This window comes from Panthera uncia, chromosome C2 (assembly GCF_023721935.1).
Source record: "Panthera uncia isolate 11264 chromosome C2, Puncia_PCG_1.0, whole genome shotgun sequence".
In the NCBI taxonomy this organism is placed as follows: domain Eukaryota; kingdom Metazoa; phylum Chordata; class Mammalia; order Carnivora; family Felidae; genus Panthera; species Panthera uncia.
Window position 1 is genome coordinate 155,285,202 of NC_064810.1, and position 26,610 is coordinate 155,311,811.

General features: G+C 42.8%; 1 protein-coding gene across 2 annotated transcripts; it reads right to left on the minus strand.

The window, feature by feature from the left end:
• Positions 1 to 571: 571 nt before the first annotated feature.
• ZNF445 (zinc finger protein 445) lies at positions 572 to 14,223 on the minus strand. 2 transcript variants are annotated; one of them, XM_049629118.1, is made up of 6 exons: positions 13,271 to 14,223; positions 10,654 to 10,822; positions 10,225 to 10,301; positions 9,816 to 9,942; positions 9,216 to 9,326; positions 572 to 8,168 (listed from the first exon to the last, which is right to left on the minus strand). In XM_049629118.1, the coding sequence occupies exons 1-6, from the start codon at positions 13,703 to 13,705 to the stop codon at positions 6,010 to 6,012; spliced, it is 3,078 nt and encodes a 1,025-aa protein (XP_049485075.1). In that variant the 5' UTR covers positions 13,706 to 14,223; the 3' UTR covers positions 572 to 6,009. The 2 variants fall into 2 exon arrangements, with proteins under 2 accessions (XP_049485075.1, XP_049485076.1); XM_049629119.1 differs by lacking the exons at positions 10,225 to 10,301; positions 10,654 to 10,822.
• Positions 14,224 to 26,610: the final 12,387 nt, after the last annotated feature.

Below are 26,610 nucleotides of genomic sequence, written 5' to 3' on the forward strand. Positions count from 1 at the left end.
ACATTATTCTGAGCGTTCCTGTGAGGGTGCTGTTGGATAAGATTAACACTTAAATTAATGGACTTTGAGTAAAGCAGATTACTGTCCATAATGTGGGTGGGCCTCATCATGAATCAGTTGAAGGCCTGCATAGAACAAAAAGCCTCCCGGGGACAAGAAAGAATTCTCTGGGAGGCTGCCTTTGGACTTCATCTACAACACTGGCTCTTTCTAGTTCTACAATAGCCAGCCTTCAACTGGAACAGGAAAATTAGCACTCCTGGGTCTCTAGTCTTCTGGCCAATCCTGCAGACTTTTGACTTGCCAGCCTCTGGAATCACATGAGACAATTCCATATAATAAACCTATTTCTATATGTATACACACATATATTGGTTCTGTTCCTCTGGAGAACCTTAACAATACAAGGAGGAAGAGGGGAAGCCTTTCCTGGTTTTCATGTCTACGTAGGCACTGTTTCCTGTTTCCAATGCTCCTTCACTCCAGCAGTGGCAATTCCCTCTGGTAGCAGCAATTGGGTCCAGCTTGCAGTTCTGTCATCATAAGGTCCTCCTTTTGATTCAGACCAACACCAGCCCCAGCACTGATCTCTGCATACATCTGAATTCAGCCCCACAGGTGCTCTCTTCCAATGTCCTTTTTATAATTCTGTTCCTGCTTTGTAGCTTGCCCTGTGTAGGTGGGATAAATACTGTGCCCCCAAACAGATTCAGATGTTGAGACAGAGGGACACCACACACATCAAGATGTTATGAGAAAGTTTATTATTCACATAATGCGGCTCTCTGGGAAGAGCAAGACAGGCACCCCAGCCAGTCAGTTGGCCTTGATTGCAAAGAAGGGCAAGTGACTCTGATTTTTATTGTGGTTAGGGGTGTGGGTTTCCAGGGCAATGGTTTGCATAAAGTTCACCTCAAGTGTTAAGACAGTGCCTGGGTTTCCTTACCAGGTGGCCCAGATGTGAGGCAAAATGGGGAGGGCTTGAAAGCTGTCAGTTGTCAAACATCAAAAATGGGGTCGGACTCCATTACAGCCCCCCCTCCCTCCCCGTCCTGGGGTGGTACCAGGTTTCAAGTCACTACCTCCATGAAACATTAGCTTTTATTTATTTATTTATTTTTTTTGGCTTTTTACTTAGATATACCTACTAAACACAATTCTAAGTTCTTTTTCTTAAAATAATTGGTATGGTTTTTGACTCCTGACTGTAACCTGGGTGATACAAGTTTCTTTGCTATTCTTAACAGGGTTATTAGGATTAACGTAATATGCGTGGCAGTTGGGCATAAACATTTACTCCCCTTTCTTCATTTACCTAATAAAATGGAATGGCTAAGCATCTCCATCCACAGGATCCCATTTCTTAAACTTTTCTTTTTTTCATTTCTTAAACTCTTGAGTCTAAAACTTTTGACCTCACTTGCTAGACTTAGGCCAAAAAGGTTAAAGAAAATAGACCTTATAATTTCCTATAAACTGACTGTCTTGGAGATGTGTCAATACATGGAGAACATCCTCATTCTTTTTAACTGATGTGTAGTATTCCATCACAGATGGGACCAGAACTGTTCAACCATTCCTTTACTAGTAGCCATTTGTGTTACTACAGAGTTTTGTGGGTAAGGAAACTGGAGCCCTTGAGAGATTAAATGGCTCACTCTAAGTAACATTTCATAAACGGTAGGGCCAGGATTTCTATAAAGTCATGAGATAACAGAGCCCATGCTTAAAAACACTTTTATTTTTAAGTATTTTAAGCAAACAGTTAAAAAAAAAAAAACCCACACTATCCTGTTAATCAACATGTTGACCCATCTACATCAATATTTAAAATGAAATAAAAACACAAGTGAAACTTCCATGTACCCTCCCTGATTCTATCTGCAAATCCCACCCTGGAAAGGCAGAACACGATTTTCACACAACATTTTAATACATGATTTTATACTCATCATATAATTTGAATCCACAGGAATATATTATTGTGCAAAACAATAACATTGTTTACCATATGCCAACAATGCTTACATGCCAGCCACTAACCAAAACACTTTACATGCATTATTTCATTAATCATCCCCCCTCCCCAAATTACCTTGTGAGGTTGGCAACTACTATCCCATTTCATTAAAAAAGTGAAACACAAGTTTAAATAATGTGCCCACAGATACACATTTGACATAAATGGGGTATACTGTACATAGCTTCTGCAACTTTCTCAGCATTTTTGATTTATCTATGTTGAAAGATGTAACTAGCTCTTTCACATTCACTTCCCAAAGTAGCAAGAACCACCCCTTTTATTTTATTTTGCTTTTCTGTTGAAGGAAATTTTGGTTTTTCCCACTCTTGCTACCTAAACAGTACTGCAATAAACAGTTTTACACAGATGTCCCTCCCCATGTGAAGTTCTTCTAGGATTTGTGCAGGAGTGAAGCTGCTGGTGACACACACAACTTTACAAGGTTTTGCAAGCTGCCTGGTACAGGAGCTGTTACAATTTCCACTCCCACCACAGTCAGGTCCTGCTGTCCCACACACATGCCCATGCAAGGGCTTACAGAAACCTGTCATCTTGAGGCGTGTGAGATGGTACATATCAACTGACACTTCCTGTGCTTTCTTCTCTGTACATGCCTCTGTGTGGGCTGATGGTCTGTCAGTGAGGCCGGGATTAACCACACTGAACAACTGATTCAAAGACTTTCCAATACCTACTCTTTTCTGGGGGCTCCCAGCCCTCTGGCTCTCCCCAGCCCCAACCTCACTTCTTCCTAGGCAGTAAGAGAAAGCAAGGCAGGGTTCAAAGAAGACTGCATGTTCTCTAGGGCGAGACGGGGTTCGACTTGAGAACTGGTGGCTGGGCAGTCAGAAGCTGTCAACGGGAACTGCGCCGCTGAGCTGCTAACTGGTGCGCCGGTGGGGGACCTCCAATCAACACTGCTCACGGTCCCTTCAAAACACTCCAATTCTGACTTAGCTGAACTGAACTCGGTTCCATATTCCTTAATAGAGGTAATTCTGTGCAAAATCTCCTCGGCATGGCAAACAAATAAGCACCCAGCTCTGGCCTCCCAAGTACCCTGTCTGGCTGCAGTGGCAGGCATAACTCCTGGAAACTTGGACAATACTTGCAGAGTAAGATACAGGCACAAGGAGAGGTGGGACCAGGGGAGAGGCCTTAGATGGATGAGGGGTAGGGAGGGCCGGGCCTTGAAGGGTGAGGACCTGGGAGAGCATGGGTAGGGTCTACACTCGTGGAGAAGGGAGTCAGCACAAAGCAGGCTGGTCCAAGGGTGTTCAGGGGCAGGCAATGAAGTTAAATCCAACACTGATTACACCAAAATGTTTAGCAGTTAGCTCTAAGTAGTAAGACTTTTCTCCTTTTCCTTTTACTTCATCTGTATTTACTAATAATTCTAGAATAATCATGTATTACTCATATAATTAATATTATTTAAAAACTCAGGTTATTAAACAGACTCCATCAGCACAACCCCAAGATATTAAAGTCTTACCTCAGCATACAGGGATTTCTGTTGATTTTTACTTCTTTGAACATTTCAAATTGTGGTGTGAATGTTTAAAAGTAAGTATGTCCCACTTTATAAAAATGGCAGTAGAAAACCCCTATTGGGGCATGAACTCTTTGAGGTGACAGTGGCACAAGGAGTTGGGGGAGGGTGGTGAAAATACGAACAGAAAAGGGTATTACCTTGGTTGTAGCACCAACTGATTTGAAGCTGAAACTGATATGGAGCTGCAGTTCTGGGAGGGCTCTGGTTCCAGATATCAGCTACCTAACCCAGAGCCCCGTATACCAAGTCCTCTTTTGCCACTCCTAGGATCAGGGAGCTTGATTACTCTAATTTTACACACCCGACAGTAGATGAAGATGTTCAGTGACTTGTCCAGGATCATTTTGCCAAGAAAAGTCACACTGAGCCTGAACTCAGATCTGATAACTCCAAGGCCCTTCCCATGACCCTGGGCCCTCAGTACATGGGTCTCTGGTCCCTGCCCAGCCACTTCTAGAGCCAGTTTTTGCTACTTTACCAGTGATGGGACACCCAATTCCAGGCCAGAGGCAGCTGCTGCTGTAGGAAAAGGATGAAGAGCCAAGATGACCAAACCTTCCTGAATACAAAGCTGAATGGGGACCAGAACACAAACAAGGATCTGCCGCAGTTATCTCCCTCTTCCCCACCCCTGCCTATTCCATGTGACATCACCACAAAGCATCAAAGCCTTCATTTTCACCCGCCTACGACAATCCAGAAAGGATAAGAGTACTTGTACTGTACTGAAAGTACATTTTTTAGGTTCGTTTCTTCTTACTATAAGAAATGGCCTGTCCACCAGGTGTACCCTGACACACAGCAGTAAAACATAGTCTGGGATGGTGCTCTACTATCAAGTGAGATATTTTATTCTTATATTCATAATGTGAGCTCTTCAATAATCAGAAGTAATGGCTACCTACATACATTTTAGAAAAATCAGTCCTTTACCCTTACACCACCAGCTGATTCTTGCTATGTGCTTCAAGTCAAGTTGGCAAATGAGATGGGGGTGCCTCCCCCCACCAGACCACCTTTCCTCCAGAGGGCGTCAGTCATGTGAACTGGTACCTTTGGGTTGAACCTCATGCCAGCACCAGATCTGACATGAGAAGAAGGCTACATGAAGGTTAGAGGGTCCCGTAGTGTCCCGTACAGATGCAAGTGCAATAATTAAACATTTAGAATTGTTGCTGAGAGCTGTAAGTCTTGTAGAAAATTCAGACATTTTGAGGGGAAAGGAGATAGTCCCATTCATGGAAACTGGCAGCAGGGATAACTAACTGGATGAGTCCTCGGGTCTGCGGTTAACCCTTGTAAATGTTAACTCACAGAGTACATTACTCCTCAACTCAAAACTGTCCCAAAGCTCCCCACCTCCATACCTCCCTGTGAAGCAGCTCCGGCCCCTGGGGGGACTCCATGGTGCTCACGCCACTTGGCCCACCAGCTCTCTGGGGCCCCTTCTTCTGCTGGTTCCCTTGACTCTAGCCCAAGGGCCTCCCTACTATTCTCCAAGATACCAGACAAGACCCCACCTCCTGTGCCTGGACCAAGTTTCACCTCTTCAGTTGAAGCCCTCTCTAACTAGCCTACTTAAAATCGCAACCCACCTCCTAATCCAGCACTGCCTCTCACTCTTCTCTGATTCATTCTGTCCACAACACATATCGCCATCCAAAGCACTATGTATCTCATTCGTTCATTGTCTGTAAAGATCCAAGACAGCAGATTTTTTGTCTATTCCAGTCACTGCTGGGTCTCTAGCACACACAAGAGTGCCTGGCATATGGAAGGTGCTCAGCACATTTCTGTTGGAACACATGGCCCATTGCTGACCCTGCAGACTGTGGGTAGAGACAGCAACGGGGCACTGGGAGAGCCCCATTCTCCAGGTGATTGAGTCCAACCCTGCTCTCTTCCACGTGCCACTGAGACAACTGTATGCCCGTGGCATATCTCCAAAGCCAGGCGTGAAGGCCAAAGCTGCAGCCAGAACTCCCAGGAGGCAACTGGGGAGACTAGGAGTTCTTGCTGTTGCTGCTGCTGCAACTTGTGAGATCAAATAGAATACACACCACCACAGTATCCAACTGGCCCCTTCCCAGCAGCTGCAGCCCATCACACCATAGACATTTCATCAAACAACACAGGGCAATGGTATCTGCCTTTAGACTTATACCTAAGTCTGGGGGAGCTCCAGGCCACTGTGCAAAGGCCACTCCTGGGGCCCAAGCCTCCAGAAGGGCCCCCCAAAACAGGTTGCTGCTCTTCCCCAGCAGGTAGGAAAGGAAATGCCCTGAGTTTTTGACCTCAGGATTCTCTGCCACCAGCTTCAAAACCAGAAAGGGCTGGACCCTTTGTGAAGGCTTTTTCCACACTGCCCACAATTAAGGGTTCTCTGGCAGGGCAGCTAGGAACCCCTCTCCCCCCACTGTCAAAACCCAAGCTAATCTCTAATATGGTTTTTCATATGCCGAGCCAAATTTGAAGACCACCTGAAGGTATTCCCACACTCTCTGCATTTGAAGGGCCGCTCTCGGGTATGAAATCTCTTGTGGCTAATGAGCTGTGAGCTTTTGTTAAAAGTTTTCCCACAGGTGCTACATTTGTGGCACTTTTTCCCAATGGGTATGTTCTGGAGTCCGGTGAGCCTGGAGCTCTGGTCACAAGCTTCCTCAGAATCTTCAAGTGGCTTCTCCCCACTTGGTTTTAATTCCTGTAAAGTCACCCCTGTGTCCTGGCAGGAAGATAATGCAGCCAGGCTGCATTCAGACTGTGCCACTCTGGTGTGTTTTCTTTGATGAATGCGGAGAGTATGTCTTCCAATAAAATCTTTCCCACACCACTGACATTTAAAAGGTCTCTCTTTAGTGTGGATTCTCTGATGATTAACAAGGCGATGTTTTCTATCGTAAGATTTCCCACACAGATTACACTTATAGCGCTTCTCTCCACTATGTATTCCCTTATGATCTACAAGACTTCTTTTGCGTGTAAAAGTTTTCCCACATTCTTGGCACCAGAAAGGTTTCTCACCAGTGAGGATCTGCGGCTGCAGATTTGGAGTGTTTTCACTTTCGTGGCACTCGTACCGTTTCTCCAAAGAGTGAATCCTCTGATGTCGGGAGAGGTTAGAACTCCATCTGAAAGCTTTCCCACACTCCCTGCACTTATAAGGCTTTTCTCTGGTGTGAATTCTCTGATGGATGAGGAGGAACGAGTGATTGCGGAAGGCTTTGCCACACTGGCTACATTTGTAGGCTTCCTCTGTACTGCTCGGAGGAGCCTGGAGCACTGTGTCCTGACTTGAAGACGGCCCATCCTCGGGTCTTCTTTGAATGGCATGCTGCTTCTTATGAGCAATAAAGGCTGACCGATGGGTAAACTCTTTTTCACATTCACTGCATCTGTAGGGCTTCTCACCTGTGTGAATTCTCTGATGATCAATGAGAGATTTCTTCCGAGTGAACGTTTTCCCACACTGCTGACATGGAAAGGCTTTCTCCCGAGCAGGGGCACCCTGGGGCTGACCGCAGCTGGAGGCCAGTCTGAAGTCCTTACGTTTGTCTTGATCATAGAACTTTTCTTCCTGGTGCATTCTCATATGACGGGTGAAATTTGATCTCCACCTGAAGGTTTTCCTACATTTGGTACATTTATAAGGTTTCTCCTGAGTGTGGACCCTTTGATGTTCAACAACATACGATTTACAGTGGAATGATTTCCTACACTGACTGCAGTCAAAAAGCTTCCCCCTACTCTGGTCTCTCAAATGATGATCAAATCCTGAGCCACAGGTGAGAGCTTCCTCATACTGATTAGACTCAAGAGATTTCTGCTTCGCATGGGTTTCCTGGTGTAGGCGGTAGGCAGACAGGCGTCTGAAAGCCTTGTCGCATAAACTGCATTTATAAGGTTTCACTCCAGTGTGAATCTTCTCGTGTCGCACACAGTTTGAGCTCCACCTAAAGGCTTTCCCACACACCCTGCATTTAAATGGTTTCTCTTGAGTGTGAAGTCTCTGATGGCACGCGAGATGAGAGCTATGACTGAAGGCCCTCCCACAGTCACTGCACTTATACGAGGTCTCCACCATGTGAAGATTCTGCCCACGCTGGTGATGTGGGCTAAGGCTAAAATCTTTCCCATGTACATCCTTTGCATTCCCTTTTAGTCCAGCATGAATTCTCTGATGGAGGCTAAACCCGCCAACGATGCGCCTGAGCCCTTTCCCATATTCCTTGTAATCATAGTGGTATGAACTCCCTCTGAAGTGTCTGCCACAGCCATGTTTTAGGGATCGCTTTCTTCTGGGAACCCTCAAATACGTAGCATGTTTTAAATTAAGACTAGCACTTCTTCCTGACTCTTCAGATTCTTTTGCTGTCCTGTGACTGAATTTGGTCTCTTCCTTCTTAACTCTTGATTGTATGGGGCTTCCACACTGTTGCTTTAGCCTGCTCTTCTTTTCAAGAGATTCTCTGAGCCTGATTCCCTCAGAAACACTCATCACACAACATTCTGATGGCACAGCAAAGGTTTCTGCTTCTTCCAAAGGTTCATGTTTTAAGACGAACTTGTTTGTTTTAATCTGGAGCTCACCTCCTGACACAAAATAAAACAAACGACAGTGTACTTTTCCCCCATACTTGGAACTGCAGAAGGCACCGAAGGACAAAAAAAAAATGCCACAATCTTGGGTGGTGAGGCTTTTGCCTGACTACCAATACCTTTACCAAAGAATCAGGGAAGGCAAAACATGGAAGAGTATTCCAGACGACAGGGAAGGGAGGAGAAGCAAGGTAGGCACAGAAGCTAGACATATGCAGAAATCACATCTAGTTGAAAAATAGAGTTGAAAAGTGAGTGTTAAACAGCAAAAGAGGGGAGAGGAGTCCTGGCATAAGAGGGTAAGAAGGTCCACAAGAGCCCAGGGGAGGGATCCATGGAGGACTGGATGAAAGAACTGAATGTCAAGCCTATCGCAGGGGCAAAGAAGAGAAGCTGGAGTGGAATCAGGGCTCTTCATAGCACAAAGGGACAGGCACGGGCCTACGGGCCAGCAGGAGTGCAGCAGAGGAAGGAGGAGGACCATCACTGACTGGAAAAGACTGCAACAGTGAAGCCCTCCAGTGGGCAAGAACACTTACTGAAAGGGTTTCTGGGGAAGGAGCAGGGCCAGAAACAAATGTCTAATAGGCCAGTCTGGAGGGGGGGAAGCCCAGAAACCCAGCATTCCTTAGCATCACTGTTAAGGATCTTCCTTCTAGCAAACATCAAAGTTCCCTCTGACTTACTTGGTATAAAAGACTTTAAGAAAGAGAAGAGTTGGGGCGCCTGCGTGGCTCAGTAAGTTAAACATCTGACTTGATTTCAGCTCAGGTCATGATCTCATAATTTGTGAGTTCAAGCCCTGTGTCGGGGATTCTCTCTCTGCCCCTCCCCCACCCCCGAGATAAATAAACTTAAAGAAAGAAAGAGAGAAAGAAAGAAAGAAAGAAAGAGAAAGAAAGAAAGAAAGAAAGAAAGAAAGAAAAGAAAAGGAAAGAAAGAAAGAAAGAAAGAAAGAAAGAAAGAAAGAAAGAAAGAAAGAAAAAGAAAGAAAAGAGTAGATGTGAGAGAAGCAGGATCTGGAGGGTCTCTGGAACTCACCTGCAGGGGCAACACCTGGATTCCCCTTGGGCTGAGCTCCTTGGACATTCAGGCCCCATGGCTCCCTTGCCTCCAACCAGGAAATCAGAACAGGTTTGGTGAATGGCCCCACTGCAGAAGAGAAGGGAATGAGATGAGATGGAAGGGTGGATAAATCACACAGAATTACTCTCCAGGACCCTCTCAGGCCTCAGGTCCTGGCAAGGATGAGGGAAAGGCCAGGGAAGCTGGTGGAAGAAGCTAGGACAGGAGGCCCAGGCAGCCATTTCCAACAGCTCTGAACAGAGATAAAAGAGGCTGAAAGAAGTCACAGCCAAAAGGATCATTAGGATTCTCTGGAGGTGGGAGCCACGTGACAACTCACTCAGTTAAATCAACCAACATTTTTTTGGATGTCTAACTAGGAACTGGACATATATGACTTTTAATCTTAACAATAATCCTGCATGACAATCATCATCACCATGCTTCAAGAGAAGAGACTGAGGTGACAGCGAGCCAAGATCTAAGTCCAGGTCAGGCCCCTGTCTAGGCACCATAATAAAAACTAAGAAGGCAGAAGTAAAAGTGGGTAGAAGTATGGGGAAATTAATGTCTTACCCAGAGAAACCATGTTCCCATAATTCTCCAGCATCACATCCCTATATAAGTTCCTCTGAGCAGGGTCCAGCCATCTCCACTCATCCTGGGAGAAGATCACTTCCACGTCCTTGAATGTCACAGCCTCCTGAAAAACATAGTCCTATGTCCAAGAGCCGGTCTACAGCTCCCGGCTTTTGTAAAGGGGGAGGCTCTGAGTGAGAACAAGATGGATCTGGTAAGGGTGAAAAAGAAGAGCATCACGCAGCAGAAGAGCTCTGGGCTCAAGGGGGATAATCTGGTCTCTAGGACATAGGTCTCTGGATGTGAGGTCACTGGACACAGAGACTCAAGATGAGGGGGAGCCTCAGCAGCTCCATTAGGCAGCAATGCTGGGATGTCACGAAGGACCAAAGGTCCTGTGGCTCACCTGAGGCTGGGCTGTCAACAGGTCTCCTGGGCACCCCTCTCTTTGGGAAAGAGCAGGAGCCTGGGCAACAGGAGGCTCTGAAGGAGAAGAAAGAGCCATGAGAGAAGGTAACCCAGCTCTTGGCACCCCACTGAGTAGGCCTACTCTTCCCCCACATAGAGGACTCCTGGGCCCATGAGCAGGTATGGACTATTGTTAAATATCCATTTCACATTTCCCCAATGTCCACTGAGGGCTGGGGGGTGAGCAGTGGGGGGTACAATGGGAGGAGGAAAGGCTAGGTGGACATGGGTCACAGAAGGCAAAAAGGACACAAGGCTAAGGGCCAAGATAGAAAGGGATTCTCATGTGAGGACAGATGGTGAAATGACAACACTAATCTGGGATGTGTGGCATATGGCTGGGGTCTTAGAGCCAGATGGCGAGTACCGGATTGCCCAGCCAGGAAGTCACACACTCCTATTTCATAGGGAGGCTCCAGGTGGTCCCCAAGAGTAGAGCTGCTCCTGAGAGGTGAAGCAGGGGGCCATATCTGTGAGGCTCGCAGGGTTCCTGTACCCATCCAACGCACATCTGGGCTCTGGGCAAGGGCTGGGTCCTGGTGAGAAGAAAATGTTGTGAGAGAATCCCCATGGGAATCAGAAAGCAAACTCAGAGAAGAGGCCACATGGCCAATCTTTAGGGGCAGGGACCCAGGGAAGGGCAGGCCAGGCCCTTTCTTATCTGTAAGTAGAGGGAAAAGGAGGAGGAGAAAGCCCAAGGGGGACCTCCTCACCCCTCAGCCTCCCTGGCCTCTAATGTGGACCATGAGGGAGACAGGTGGAGTCAGATTCCAGCTACAACATAGGAAACACCCAGCAAGGCAATGCTGTCAGGCCTCAGGTGCTGCAGTGACTCCTCCCCACTAACCCTCAACCCCACCCCTGGTCTGGAACTTAGAAATGAGAGAGAAGAGATTTATCCCTGAGTTAAATTGATAATGGTTCACAAGAGAGATGCAGACAGATAACATCTCCCAAGTATCAGGGACTGTTCTAGGCAGTGATAAGCAAAGTGACTTCAAAGGACAGCTCCCAGACATTAATCTGATTGAGATGGTAAGTAACACTACCAGTGAGGCAATATTACTTGTGAGGGTCAGCCATGGGACCATAAAAGAAGAAGTCTCAGATCCAAAAAATGACAGTGCCCATCCAAGCAAACACTTGGAAAGAGCCAATTTACCCTGGGACTTCAAATGGCTCCAGTCTCTGAGGCAAGGCTATCCCTGATGGAGAAATGAGGATAGAAAGCTTATGGCTAATGCACTGTAAGTTTTTTCTGGTTCTCTGGCCAAGACACTGACTACACTGCTATGGACGAATCTTAGCCTGAGGCTGTTAAACATCTTAAAGATGATGAACCTGGTCCTCCCAAACCCTACCAAAAAGAGAATAAAGAAACAATACAACGATGGAAGCACACAGCCCAATGAGTTTAAGGACAAACATTATCGGGCCCTAGTTGCTCAATTCTTATGAACCATAGGGTGATTCTGTAATTTTATGTGCATCTTGAGTTTTTCTGCTCACTTTTCAGAATTTAGAAGGTGTTCTCCCAGCCTGTTTTGTTTTCTAATTTCTAACTACTTTCAACCAGGCAGACCCTGTCTGCACATTTGGCAATGTTTTCATGGATTTTCGAATTCTAAATGAGTTAAATGTAACCAAGCTACAATTATGTACCTACTATGAACCTTATTTGCTTTAATAAATTATTTTTCAGTCCTTTTGAACATCTTGGTGTTTCAGCAAAAATGATAAATGCTCTTTTAGATTTTTAAAAATAGTAACCAATGTTACGCAAAGAGCTTTCTTTTTTAATACCTTGTATTGATTTATTACCATTTACTACTGGTAGATGTTCAGTCAGATGTGTTACTCAACTGACTTAATTTTCATATTATATTTGGGGGAAGAGTATGCCAAATACGTTTCAAATATCTTAAAGGTGGGGTGCCTAGGTAGCTCAGTCAGTTAAGTGTCCGGTGCTTGATTTCTACCCAGGTCATGATGACAGTTTGTGGGACTGAGCTCCACGTCAGGTTCTGCACTGTCAGCTTGGGATTCTCTTTCTCTCCCTCTCTCTGTCCCTCCCCCACCTCTCAAAATAAGTGAATAAACATTTTAAAAAATCTTAAAGGTAACTTTCATTTATGCATGCATCACATATGTAGACTTACACATATTTTTACTGAAAAAAAATTTTAAAGCCTATAAAAATGATAAATCCTCTTTAAAAAAAAAACCCTCAAGCTACAGGAAGCACTGAGAGGCTTGCTTGTGTGTAGCACAAGGGGCACACAGAGCTCACTTTAACTGACTGGCTGCTCTATTGCCAGCCCTAGAGCTCTGTTTCCCAGGTCTAAGGCTGGAACTGGGGACATGGTAGGCACCCAAATAGACACTGAACAAATTTGTTTGCATATCCTTTTCAATAAAGTGAGGCTCTGAAAGAATGTGAGCAAGAACAATGAGGCTGTGGAATAAATCTTCCAATTTCCTGGCCCTGGGCTGACCCTCAGTACTCTTCTTACCCTTGACCCCTGCAGAGAATAAATCCTCAAAAGCTTACTAAGAAAGAAGGAACATGTTATGAGTGCACTGCATTTATAGGTCTTAAAAGGCACACAGAAGCCAAGAGTCCTGACTCTAACAAGCAAGAGACATCACCCCCGCTTAACCGGTCAGTATCCAGTCAAATTGGGTCTGTGGAGATAGACTCCCATAATCTAAGTTACTGTGTCCAAAAACTCATCGCTGTTATCTCTGGATACTTGCTGACCCTCTTCCTGGAGCTAACTGTCCTCTGGAAGGGCGAGAAGGGCTGCTGCTAAAAGGTCCTTGGATCAGAAACCAGTTCTCTGCTGCTCAGGTGCCGTGGGAATGAGAAGGGAAGACTTTCCCTGCATTCCTCAGTGCTGAGCGTTCAGAGGCCCAACCCAGTCCCTCTAGACAAGCTGGCTCACTGACAGGCAGAGTTCACTGAGTACTATACACTTGCTCACCCTCAGCCTCCACGGTGTCCCATCGACATCCCTCTGCAGCTCTTCCAGCAGGGCCACGGCCTCCCCACCACTCTCAGGGTGATGCAGCTGTACCCAGGTCCGGAGCTCCCCAGGCAAGATGCTAAGGAATTGCTCCAGCACCAGCAGTTCCAGGATCTGGGCCTTGGAAAGAATGTCAGGCCTCAGCCACCAGCGGCAGAGCTCCCGGAGCCGGCTCAAAGTCTCTAGGGGCCCAGAAGATTCATGGTAGCGAAGCTGTCTGAAGAGCTGGCGGAAGAGCTCCTGGCCAGAACGGTTGAGTGTCTGTGGCCTGGCAGCCTGCGCTGAAGTGTAGCCTTCATCCTCTTCTTCCTTCTTTACCATCTGAAGCCGCCCTTGTTCCCTTGAAGCCCGGGCCTGAGCTGGATGGACAGCATACCACCTGCCTGGAGGCATCACTCCTGTTCAGGGTCTACCCAGCAGAGTGCAAACCAAGTCTATGTTAGCTGTGTCGCTGCTGGGACCTCAGGAGTAGTTTTTCAGCACAGTGGTGGGCAACGTCATTTGCTGGGGCATCAGACATCACTGGTAAGAGACTAAAATAACAAATATTAATATTCAGGAGGATGAGAATGATGGTGCAGTTAGATCCTGGTAGCCAGGATCATTTTTGGATGTGCAAAAAGAGGGCACATGATCGTTTGCATACTCGTGCCTGCCCATATCAAGCAGACCACAGGGCTAGATTGTCACATTTTGGGGTAAACTAAGATAATATCCCAGAATACAGGAAAGCATGTACAGCGCTTGTATGCCAAAAATTACAAATGGCAGATGAAAGAAGCCAAAGAAGATCTAAATAAATGGACAGACATACCATATCATGTACTGGAAAACTTGACAGAGTAAAGATGTCAATTTTCCCCCAAAGGATCTACAGGTTTAATGCTATTCCTATCAATATCTCAGCAAGGTTTTTTTTTGTGTGTGTATGTATGTATATATATATATATATATATATAGAGAGAGAGAGAGAGAGAGAGAGAGAGAGAGACAGACAGACAAGATTATCCTAAAACTTATGTGGAAAGGCAAAGGAATTACAATAGCTAAACAATTTTTCAAAATTAGAACAAAGTGTGGGGAAATAGTCTATTTGATTTCAAAACTTAGAGCTACAATAATTAAGACTGTGAATCCAACAATTGCCCTAATAGGTATTTACCCGAACAACACAAAAATACTAACTCAAAGGGATACATGCACCCTGATGTTTATAGCAGAATTGTCTACAATAGCCAAATTATGGAAACAGCCCAAGTGTCTATCAACTGATGAAAAGATGTACAAACTGATGAAAGATGTAAAGGAGATGTGATATATGGAATATTATCCAGCCATAAAAAAGAACAAGATCTGGCCATCTGCAACAACATGGATGGGGCTCGAGAATATTATGCTAAGTGAAATAAGTCAGCCAGAGAAGAACAAATGAGCAAAGGGGGAAAAAGAAACAAGAAACAGACTCTTAACTATAGAGAACTGATGGTTACCAGAGGGGAGGTGGGTGGGGTATGGGTAAAACAGTTGATGGGGGTTAAGGAGTGCACTTGTGATGAGCATAGGATGTTGTATGAAGTATTGAATCACTATATTGTATACCTGAAACTAATACAGCACTGTATGTTAACTAACTGGTATGTAAATAAAAACTTAAAAAAAAAAAAAAGACTGTGGTAGTGGTGGAGGAAATGACACATTAATCAGTGGAAAAGAAAAACCTGAAATAAACTAACACAAGTATACCCAACTGATTTGTAATATCAAATGTGACCTCACTAATACTGTAATATAATATTTTAAAATGTCTCAAATAAGCAACTCAAAAACAAAACAAATGCTGATTAGGAATCCCCTAAATAACTATGACCCCACCAATGAATTAGGAACTGTAATCTGGAAACACTAATCCAGTTCTCTACTGAACTTCTTATTTCCCTTTGTAATTCGTCATAAGGGCCACTTACTGGAGACAGCAGAGCTTAGTGTACAGAGTAGAGAACATGCACTAAGACCTACCGAGGTTCAAATCTATCTCCCCACTACCTGTAAGACAGTAGGTGCACTTTACCTCTTTACCTCTTAAAATCTCTGTGGCCTCACTGTATAATATGTGTGTGGTTGTGGGATTTAACATTTTGGGCCCTCAATGAATGTTTGCCTCTTCACACTGAGGAAAGAGCTTATGCTGCAGGCCACATCACTGCATAGGAGTCTACTCTGCAGAATGTGCTCAACTGATTTTTTAGAAAGGTACAAAAGCAATTCAAAGAAGGAAGGATAGGGGCGCCTGGGTGGCTCAGTTGGTTGTGCATCCGACTTCAGCTCAGGTCATGATTTCACGGTCTGTGAGTTCGAGCCCCACGTCAGGCTCTGTGCTGACAGCTCGGAGCCTGGAGCCTGCTTGGGATTCTGTATCTCCCTCTCTCTCTGCCCCTCCCACGCTCATGCTCGCTTTCTCTCTCTCTCTCTGTCAAAAATAAATAAACATTAATAAAAAAAATAATTCAAAGAAGGAAGGATAAGCTCCAACAAATACTGCTGGAGAAATTGGACATTCATAGGCAAAATAATGAGTCAATTTAAACCTAACATCTTACACAAAAATCAATTCAAAATGAATCACGGCCTTAAATATAAAACATAAAACTATACAACTTTTAGAAAAAAGCATAGGAGAAAATCTTCAGGAGCTAAAGCTAGGCAAAGAGTTATTAGAATTGACACCAAAAGCATGATCCATAAAAGGGAAAACTGATAAGCTGGACCTCATCAAAATTGAAAACTTCTGCTTTTGGAAGACCCTTTGTCGAAAGGATGAGAAGACAAGCTACAAACTGGAAGATAATATTTAGAAGCCACATATCTGACAAAGGACTGGTATTTTACTATATAAAGAATTCTTGGGGCTCCTGGGTGGCTCAGTTGGTTAAGTGTCTGGCTTTGGCTCAGGTTACCATCTCACGGTTCGTGAATTCAAGCCCCGCATCAGGCTCTGTGCTGACAGCTCAGAGCCTGCAGTCTACTTCAGATTCTGTGTTTCCCTCTCTCTACCCTGCCCCACTCACACTCTGTCTCTCTCTCTCTCAAAAATAAACATTAAAGAAAAAATTCTCAAAACTCAACAGCAAACAATCCCATAAGAAAATGAGTGAAAAACATGAAGATACATTTCACCAAAGAGGATATACAGAGAATAAGCACATGAAAAAATGTTCAACATAATTAGTCATCAGGGAAATGCAAATTAAAACCACAATAAGATAATTACTATACATCTATCAGAATGGCTAAAATAAAAAAACAATGACAACACCAAATGCTGTCAAGGATACAAAGAAACCAGATCACTCATACCTTACTAGTGGGAATGCAAACTAATGCAGCCACTCTTGAAAACAGTGTGGAAGATCCTCAAAAAATTAAAAATAGAACTACCCTATGACCCAGCAATATCACTGCTAGAAATTTATCCAAGGGATACAGGACTGCTGATGCACAGGGGCACGTGTACTCCAATGTTTATAGCAGTGCTCTCAACAATAGCCAAATTATGGAAAGGGCCTGAATGTCCATCAATTGACAAATGGATAAAGAAGATATGGTTTATATATATAATGGAATACTACTTGTCAATGAAAAGAACAAAATCATGCCATTTGCAACAACATGGATGGAACTGGAAGGTATTATGCTGAGTGAAATAAGTCAGAGAAGGACAGGTATCATACATTTACACTCATATGTGGGTCTTGAGAAACTTAACAGAAGGCCATGAGGGAAGGGAAAGGGAAAAAAAAAATAGTTATAGAGAGGGAGGGAGGCAAACCACTAGAAACTCTTAAATACAGAAAACAAACTGAGGGTGGAAAAGGGGGGTGTGGGAGAGGGGAAAATGGGTGATGGGCATTGAGGAGGGCACTTGTTGGGATGAGCACTGGGTGTTGTTTGTAAGCCAACCTGACAATAAATTATATTCAAAAAAAGATTGGTTCACTGAAAAGATAACAAAATTGATAAATCTTTAACCACACTGATGAAGGAAAAAAAAAAAAAAGATCCAAATATGGAAATGAAAAATGAAAGAAGAAACATACTACTGACTACTGGAATTTTTAAAAGATAATTTTTGCCAATAAATTAAATACATTACATGAAATTGACAAGTAGTTACAGTAGTTATAAAACACAAACTACTAAAATTGGTTCAAGAAGAAACACAAAATCTGAATAGGGCTGTAACAAGTAAAGAGATTAAATTAGTAGTCAAAACTACCCATAAAGAAAAACAAAGACCCAAATGGCTTTATTGCTGAATTCTCCCAAATATTTAAAGAAAAAAATAATACTGATTCTTCATAAGCTCTTCAAAGACACAGAAGAGAAGAACACATTCCAGTTCATTCTAGGAGGCCAGTATTACCTTGATACCAAAACCAGACAGACAAGTATCTCTTATGTATATAAATGCAAACATTCTGGACAATATACTAGCAAAATAAAATCCACTAACATACGAAAAGAATTATATACCATGACCTTGTGAGATTGATCCTAGGAATGCAAGATTGTTTAACATATCAATAAACACAAAACAAAAATCACATAATGATGTAAATAGGAGCAAAAAATTTTTTTTTACAAAACCCAAACTTTTCATGACAAAAGCAATCACTAGAAATAGAAAGGAACTTCTAATTCTGGCAAAACACCTCTATGAAAACCCACAGTTAACATCAAACTTAGTAGTTAAAAACCAAATGTTTTCCCCCAAAAAGTGAGAATAAGACAAGGATGTCCATTCTCAACTCTTCTCTTTAACACTGTCCAGGAGGTTTCTTAGGCACTTAGGTAAATAAATAAATTAATTAATTAATTAATTTTTAAAAAGGGGGGTGGGGGTAAGCTTTCAGGGAAAATGGCTGGAAATAGGAGGATCATGGGCTCACTTAGCCTCACCTCATCCCACAGATACACCTGATAACACCCATATCAGTGTAAATAACCCAGAAAACAACTGAAGACTAGAAGCACAGATTCTCCACAGCTAAATGTATAGAAGAGGCCACAATGAAGAGGGTAGAAAGGGCAAAGACATGGACAGGAGGGAGCATGTGGGGTGGACAAAGGACAGGAACAAACCCCAAACCAGGCACCCCAGGTACAGAGGACCTGTACTGGGAAGACAAGTCTCCACAATATTTGACCGTGAAAACCAGAAGGGCTTAATTTCTCAAGTTCTTACAACCAGTGGTACTTAACACCTGGAACTTTAAAAATTAGCGGGATCAACTCTGGGAAGGGCAATGGGAAACTAAGTCTCTGCCCTTAAAAGGAAAGCACAACAAACAGCTCCACTGAGATTCGGCAGAGAAGCAGCAGTTTGCAAAACACCTCGGGTATACAAGAAAGAGATTTATTTACTAATCTCAAAAGCATGTGCTGGAGGAGCAGGTATCTTTAGGAGGCTTCTCCAAGAACAAAAGAGCTGGTAGGAGCCATTTCCCTCTCACTCCCCACAACGTACATACAGGGACACCTGCCGGAACCAGCACAGTGTGAACACTCTCCACCTAGCTTGTTAACAGTGCCGCCATCTCCTGTAACCTACCCCCTCCAACAAGCCCTCAGCACCATTACATCCAAAGTGGTACCACGAGCCTGGCAGTGTGCAAGCACCCCCAAGGGGGGCCAGCACCAATCCAAATTGACTCCTGCCCAGCAGAAAGGGGAAGACAACCACACACATTAGTCTCCGGGGCCCCAGCAGTGGGCCGGGGGCAGACATCTGGTCTGGCAGCAGGCCTCACCTACTGATGAAAGCTTCTCAGGGAACAACACAGGGAGAGTACCCTGCAGTTTGGTGCTACCACAGCTCTGGAAAACACATGGTCTAACTTAATTCAAGCCCAAGATGGCCCTTGACTGGCCCACTAACAACACAGGATACAAACCGTGCCCCACAACAGGCAAAGAGAGCCATTGCAGATGCTGGATAGAAGGCAAACATGGCTCAGTGACAACAGTAGGGAACATCTAACACACATAAGAGATATATTTACAATGCCAGGCTCTGGTGAATAAGGTACACTGTGCTGCAGGGTACTATAGGACCTCTTCTGTATAAGGCCACTACTTCCAACAGGAAGAGACATAGGTGACTTTACTAATATACAGAAACAGACACAGAGACCTAGACAAAACAAGGAAATAGGAATATGTCCCAAATGAAAGTACAGAACAAAATATCAGCAAAAGACCTAAACAAAATGGAGATAAGTAATACGCCTGATAGAAAACTAAAAGTAATAGTCATAAAGATACCCACCGGACTTAAGAGTGGAGGACCTCAGTAAGACCCTCAACAAAGAGATAAAAAATATAAAAATGAACCAGAGATGAAAAACTCAATAACTGGAATTAAAAATACACTACAGAAAATAAAGAGTAGACTAGAGGGAGTAGAAAAATAGATCAGCAATCCTGAGGATAGAGTAATGGAAAGTAACCAAGTTGAACAGGAGAGAGAAAAAAGAATAATTAAAAATTAAAGTAGATTAGGGAATTCAACAACACCATCAAGCATAATAACATTTGTATTATAGGGATCCCAGAAGGAGAAGAGAGAGAAAAGGGGACAGAAAATGTATTTGAAGAAATAATAGCTGAAAACTCCCCAAATCTGGAGAAGGAAACAAACAAAAAAATCCAGATCCAGAAGGTACAGAGAATCCCCCCCAAAATCAACCCACAGAGGTCCACACCAAGACACCTAATAATTAAAATGGCAAAGACTAATGATAAAGAAAGAATTTTAAAAGCAGCAAGAGAAAAGAAGACAGTTACATACAAGGGAAACTCTGTAAGGCTATCAGTGGATTTTTCAGAGGGGAGTGACATGATATGGTCAAAGTGCTGAAAGGAAACACTATGCAGTCAAGAATACTCTATCCAGCAAAGCTATCATTCAGAAGAGAAGGAGAGAGAAAAAGTTTCCAGACCAACAAATGAATTCATCAACTAAATCAGCTTTATAAGAAATATTAAAAGGCACTCTTTGAGTGGAAAGGAAAGACCATAAGCAGGAGTAAAAAGAATAGGAAGCAAAAATGCAGTAAATTAAGTGTACCTATAAAATTCAGGCAAGGGATTCACAAAATAAAATGATGTGAAGTATGGCACCATATACTTAAAACATGGGTTGGAGAGGAATAAAAATTTAGTGCTTTTAGAATGGGTTCAAACTTAAGCAACCACCAACTTAACATACAGCACTATATACATAAAATGCTATATATATACACCTAATGGTGACCACAAATCAAAAACTGACAATAGATATGCAAATAACAAAGAAAGGGGAATCCAAGAATATCACTAAAGAAAGCCAGCAGACCCAAGAGAGAAGAGAGCAAGAGAAGAAAGGGACAGGGAAGAACTGCAAAAAACAACCATAAAACAAGTAACAAAATGGCAATAAATACATATCCATCAGTAACTACTTTGAGCGTAAATGGACTAAACGCTCCGATCAAAAGACACTGGGTGACAGAGAAGACAAAAACCCAAGACCTGGGTTTATATGCTGCCTACAAGAAGACTCACTTCAGACAAGAAGACACATGTATATTGAAAGTCAAGGGATGGAGAAGCATTTATCACCCAAATGGAAGTAAAAAGAAAGCCAGGTAGCGATCCAATGCAATGAAATAACATCCATATCATAGGAGTCCCAGAAGAGAAAAAGGGGCATAAGGCTTATTTGAACAAATTATAGCTGAGAACTTCCCTAATCTGGGGAAGAAAACAGATATCCAAGTCCAAGAGACACAGAGAACACCTTTCAAAATCAACAAAAACAGGTCAACACCATGATATATCATAGTGAAACTGGCAAAATACAAAGATAAAGAGAGAATTCTGAAAGCAGCTAGGGACATACGGGCTTACCCTACACAATAGACCCATAACGGTAGTAGCAGACCTGTCCACTGAAACTTGGCAGGCCAGAGGGAGTGGCAGGAAATATTCAATGTACTAAATAGGAAAAATATGCAGCCAAGAATCCTTTATCCAGCAAGGCCGTCATTCAGAATAGAAGGAGAGATAAAGGCTTTCCCAGACAAATAAAAACTGAAGGAGTTCATGACCACTAAACTAGCCCTGCAGGAGATCCTAAGGGAGACTCTGAGTAGAAAGCAGGAAATACTACAAAGGACCAGAGACATCATCACAAGCATGAAACCTACAGATAACACAGTGGCACTAAATCCGTATCTTTCAATAATCACTCTGAATGTAAATGGACTAAATGCCCCAATCAAAAGATATAGGGTATCAGAATGGATAAAAAAAAAAACAAGATCCACCTATATGCTGCCTACAAGAGGCTCATTTTAGGCCTGAGGACACCTGCAGATTGAAAGTGAGGGGATGGAGAGCCATCTACCATGCCAATGGATGTCAAAAGAAAGCTGGAGTAGCCATACTTATAACAGACAAACTAGATTTTAAACTAAAGCGTATAACAAGAGATGAAGAAGGGCATTATATCATAATTAAGGGGTCTATCCATCAAAAACTAACAACCGTAAATGTTTATTGTCCCCAACCTGGAGCACATATATACATATCAACTAGTCACAAACATAAAGAAATGTATAGATAATAATACCGTGATTGTAGGGGACTTTAATATTCCACTTACAACAATGGACAGATCATCTAGGCAGAAAATCAATAAGGAAACAATGGTTCTGAATGACATGCTGGACCAGATGGACTTAACAGATATATTCAGAACTTTTCATCCAAAAGCATCAGAACACACATTCTTCTCGAATGCACATGGAACATTCTCCTAAATAGATCACATAGTGGTAACAAAACAGCCCTCAACAAAAATAAAAGGATTGAGATCATACCATGCATATTTTCAGATCACAATGCTATGAAACATGAAATCAACCACAAGAAAAAACTTGGAAAGTCCCCAATACATGGAGGTTAAAGAACATTCTACTAAAGAATGAATGGGTCAACCAGGAAATTAAAGAAGAAATTAAAAAATACATGGAAGCAAATGAAAATAAAAACACAACAGTCCAAACCCTTTGGGATGCAGCAAAACCAGTCCTAAGAGGAAAATACATTGCAATTCAGGCCTATCTCAAGAAACAAGAAAGGTACCAACTACACAACATAATCTTACTCCTAAAGGAGCCAGAAAAGGAACAGCAAATAAAGCCCAAAGCCAGCAGAAGAAGGGAATTAATAAAGATTAGAGCAGAAATCAATGATATAGAATTGAAAAAACAACAAAAGAACAGATCAATGAAACTAAGAGGTGGTTTCTTGAAAGAATAAGCAAAATTGATAACCCCCTAGCCAGACTTCTCAAAAAGAAGAGGACCCAAATAGATAAAATCACAAATGAAAGAGGAGAAATCATAATCAGCACCACAGAAATACAAATAATTATTAGGGAATACTATGAAAAATTATATGCTAACAAACTGGACAATCTAGAAGAAATGGACAAATTCCTAGACACCCACATACTACCAAAACCCTAATGGGATGCAACAGAAAATTTAAACAGACCCATAACCAGTGAAGATATGGAATCAGTTATCAAAATCTCCCAACAAATAAAAGTCCTGGTCCAGATCGATTCTACCAGACTTTTAAAGAAGAGTTAATAACTATTTTTCTCAATCTGTTCCAAAAAAATTAAAATGGAGGGAAAGCTTCCATACTCATTCTTTAAAGCCAGCATTATGGTGATTCCCAAACCAGACAGAGACCCCACAAAAAAGGAGAATTGCAGGCCAATATCCCTAATGAAGGTGGATGCAAAAAATCTCAGCAAGATACTAGCAAATCAAATTCAACAGTATATTAAAAGAATAATTCACCATGATCAAGTGGGATTCATTCCTGGGCTCTAGGACTGGTTCAAGATTTGCAAATCAACCAACGTGATACATCACATTAATAGAAAGGATAAGAACATATGATCCTGTCAAGAGAGGCAGAAAAAGCATCTGACAAAATACAGCATCCTTTCTTAATAAAAACCCTCAAGGAAGTTGGGATAGAAGAAACATATCTTAACATCACAAAAGCCATATATGAAAGGCCCACAGCTAATATCATCCTCAATGGGGAAAAACTGAGAACACTCCCCCTGAGACCAGGAACACAACAGCGATGTCCACTCTCACCACGGTTGTTTAACAGTGTTGGAAGTCTCAACCTCAGCAATCAGACAACAAAACAAAATAAAAGGCGCCCGAATTGGCAGCGGCAGAGGAGAAGGAAGAGGAGGAGGAGGAGGAGGAGGAGGAGGAGGAGGAGGAGGAGGGGGAGGAGGGGGGGGAGGGGGGGGGGGAGGAAGGGGAGGAGGAAGGGGAGGATGAGGAGTGTTTAACATAGTATTGGCAGTCTCAGCCTCAGTAATCAGACAACAAAACGAAATAAAAGGCAACCAAATTGGCGGCGGCGGTGGTGGTGGTGGTGGTGGTGGTGGTGGTGGTGGCGGCGGCGGCAGAGGAGAGGAAATAGGAAGAGTAGAAGGGGGCGGAGGTGGAGGAAAGGGAGGAAAGAGAAGAGGGGGAAGATGGGGAGGAGGGGGAAGGGAGGAGGAGAGGAAGAGGAAGAAATATGCAGAAACTGTTAGAAAAGGAGGATCAAAGATGTGGCGCCTAGCTGGCTCAGTTGGTAGACACTCGATGCTCGGTTATAAGTTCGAGCCCCGCATTGGGTAAAGAGATCACTTAAAAATAAAATTAGGGGCGCCTGGGTGGCTCAGTCAGTTGGGCGACTGACTTCACCTCAGGTCATGATCTCATGGTTGGTGGGTTCGAGCCCCGCATCGGGCTCCCTGCTGACAGCTCAGAGCGTGGAGCCTGCTTCCGATTCTGTGTCTACCTCTCTTCACCTCGCCTGCTTGTGTTCAGCCTCTCTCTGACTCTCAAAAAATAAATGTAAATAAAAAATTTTTAAGAAAAATAAAAATAAAAAAAGTAAATTAAAATTTTTAAAAGCTACTATGACTCATGAGTGATATAAACATCCATCTAAAAGATCTCTTAGATCTGAAAAACTTAAAATATGATAGGTAATTAAGAAGCTGAATGTCGGGGCACCTGGGTGGCTCAGTTGGTTAAGTGTCCGACTTAGGCTCAGGTCATGATCTCACGATTCATGAGTTCAAGTCCCACATCAGGCTCTGCACCGACAGCGTGGAGCTGTCTGCTCCAGATCCTCTGTCTCCCTCTCCCGCTTCTCAGCTTGCTCGCTGGCTAGCGCTCTCTCTCTCTCTCTCTCAAAAATAAACAAACATGGGGGCACCTGGGTGGTTCAGTCAGTTGAGTGTCCAAATTTGGCTCAGGTCATGATCTCGCGGTTCATGAGTCCAAGCCCCACGGCCGGCTCTGTGCTGACAGCTCAGAGGCTGGAGCCTGCTTCAGATTCTGTCTCCCTCTCTCTGCCCCACCCCCACTCATACTCTGTGTCTCTGTCTCTCAAAAAATGAATAAATGTTTTTAAAAAAAATTTTTTAATATTTTTAAAAAGCTGAATATCAATGTATAATCAATACTTTTCAAACATAACAGCAACAACTATTTAGAAACAGAACAAAATACCAACAACAACTAAAACATAAAATACCCAGAAATAAAGCTCTTAAAAAAATGTACACAACTTTAATGGGGGAAATAGTAAACTACCAAATGACAAAGTATATCTGAAAAAGTCTTAAGCATATGAAATCTAGTATTTCCAAGACATTTCCAAGACATCAATTCTTCTTAAATTGAAAAGTCTATAAAATCATAACAAACCCAATATAAACTTTCTTCACAGTTGATAAACATCTACAAATTACAAAAATTAGTAAAGGTCAACAATAGTGAAGACAACCTTTTATTTTAAAGGTGGAAAGATTTGTCCTACCATACAATTCAGCTTATTATAAAAATATAACAATTAAAAGTGAGTATTATTGAAGGAATACACAAACTGCAAATAAAAGGAATAGCACAGAATCCGAAGACCTATATGCACACACTGATCTGGTATATGACAGTAGTGGCATTACAAGACAGTGGAAAAGGACAGACATCAATGACTTGCATAGGGACGACTGGCTAGGGAATAAAAATAAAAGTACAATTACACACAAAATGAATTCCAAAGACTTAACTTCAAAAACAAAAGAGTAAGAACCTCAGAGTAAGCAAGGATTTCTTAAGAAAATAAAAGGAAAAGTGTGATATACGACTACAATATTTGAAAACCTCTTGACCAGAAAAAAGAATAATAACAAAACAAAAAACAAAACAGTGATAGAAGCGTAAATGCATACAGCCACCAGGAAAGGTAGTGTGAAAGTCTATAGCAAAACTATGAAGTCCCATTACTTTGGCTACAGGAATTTCACTTCTAGGAATCTCCCTGGAAAAACACTTGCAGAGGTAGATATACAGACATTTGCACAGGAGTACTCTTTGTAGTAACACAATATTGGAAATAAATGACTTGTTCATCAATAGAAATAAATAACAGTGTGGCACTTCCTAGGATGAAATATCTAGTACAACAGTTTAAAAGACTGTACTGGACCCTTAACATTACTGTTTCACTGTCTGCTGGGTGCTCAGACTGTGTGGCCAAGGTTAACAGGCAAGTAAATGCTACTCACACAAGAGGCCAGAGCACGATTCTAAGTTGCTAAGAAGAAACAAAATACACACCTGACTCAAGTAGTACAAAACTTACTCACAAGAAGAGAAAAGAGAAAGAATGCACAAGATTCAACCTCTTGCAATCCATTGCTTTCCCCATGCGCAGCAGATCACTTTCACAGGCAACGTGTTTAGGACAGTGTGGAGACAAGCACTACACCTAATGCTGCAGTAGGACCCTCAACCCCTTGCCGGTGGGGTCTGAAATAAAGAAAGCAGGGATAGGCCTGAGGGTCACTGACACATGCAATAGGCAGAACAAAGGGGTATACATTAAGCAAGAACAGAGAAAGATAGTCCTTCAGAAGGCAATAAGCCCAGAGTGCTCTTTATCTCTGGGGGCAAGGAAATGTCCCCAGCTCAAGGCTACTCTAAACGCTGTTATGCAAGAGAGGAGAAGCTTCTCTTGACCGCCTTGCCCATCAATAACAAAACATGTTAAGATATTAAAAAAAAAAAAATCTTAGATATAATTGTAGAAAAAAAACTAAAACCATATATACGTCTAAGTGTAAGTACGTGTGATGTACATAAGTACTCAAAGGAATT